We start from the raw sequence: 506 nt of genomic DNA, 5'->3' as shown, positions 1-506 counted from the left end.
GCCATGGCTGAGCCTCACGCGCTGAGGCTCCATGGACACACGCTCTCCGCAGCTGACGTGCGTGCGAGATGCGCCGTGTGCCCCCACCTTGCGCTTGCGGCCGGACCGCGAACGATCGCTGGTGTTATCGGACAGCACCTGCCCGCTGCTCTGGGGCAGCAGAGCGGTGGGCGGCGGGAACGGCGCCCCCGGCAGTGGCGCAGCCAGTGGCACATGGTGCGGCGGCATGCCAGCCGAGGCCATCGCAGCAAGCTGCTGATCGGCTAGCTGCGCCATCAACATGGCTGTTTCGGGGTCCATGGATGACGCCTATCTGCGAGGCTGGGGCCGATCAAGGTGCCTCAGTGTGCCAAGGGTGACTTCCACCGTAGGCACACCCCTAGCCCCTTTCGCGCCTGTGAACACGTAACCTAGCGGAGGAGCATTTGAGACGCCAAACGTGTTGACGCGCTTGCCGGGCCCCTACTGTTGGGTGTCAGAGATGCTCTCGTCACACCACGCACGGG

The 506-nt window shown here is 66.0% G+C and overlaps 1 protein-coding gene across 1 annotated transcript in view; it reads right to left on the bottom strand.

Moving 5' to 3' along the window:
- MNEG_13364 (hypothetical protein) overlaps positions 1 to 243 on the bottom strand; it is a gene marked incomplete at both ends in the record, with an annotated part of 1,712 nt that extends 1,469 nt beyond the window's left edge. The window contains one exon of the mRNA XM_014038164.1: positions 88 to 243. Within this exon, the coding sequence (XP_013893618.1) occupies positions 88 to 243 (156 nt within the window). The remainder of the gene's footprint in view (positions 1 to 87) is intronic.
- Between the last annotated feature and the right edge of the window lie 263 nt (positions 244 to 506).

Source organism: Monoraphidium neglectum (assembly GCF_000611645.1).
Source record: "Monoraphidium neglectum strain SAG 48.87 unplaced genomic scaffold scaffold03779, whole genome shotgun sequence".
Lineage (NCBI taxonomy): Eukaryota > Viridiplantae > Chlorophyta > Chlorophyceae > Sphaeropleales > Selenastraceae > Monoraphidium > Monoraphidium neglectum.
The sequence above is the reverse complement of the archived record's forward strand: the minus strand, read 5'-3'. Positions and strand labels throughout refer to the sequence as shown.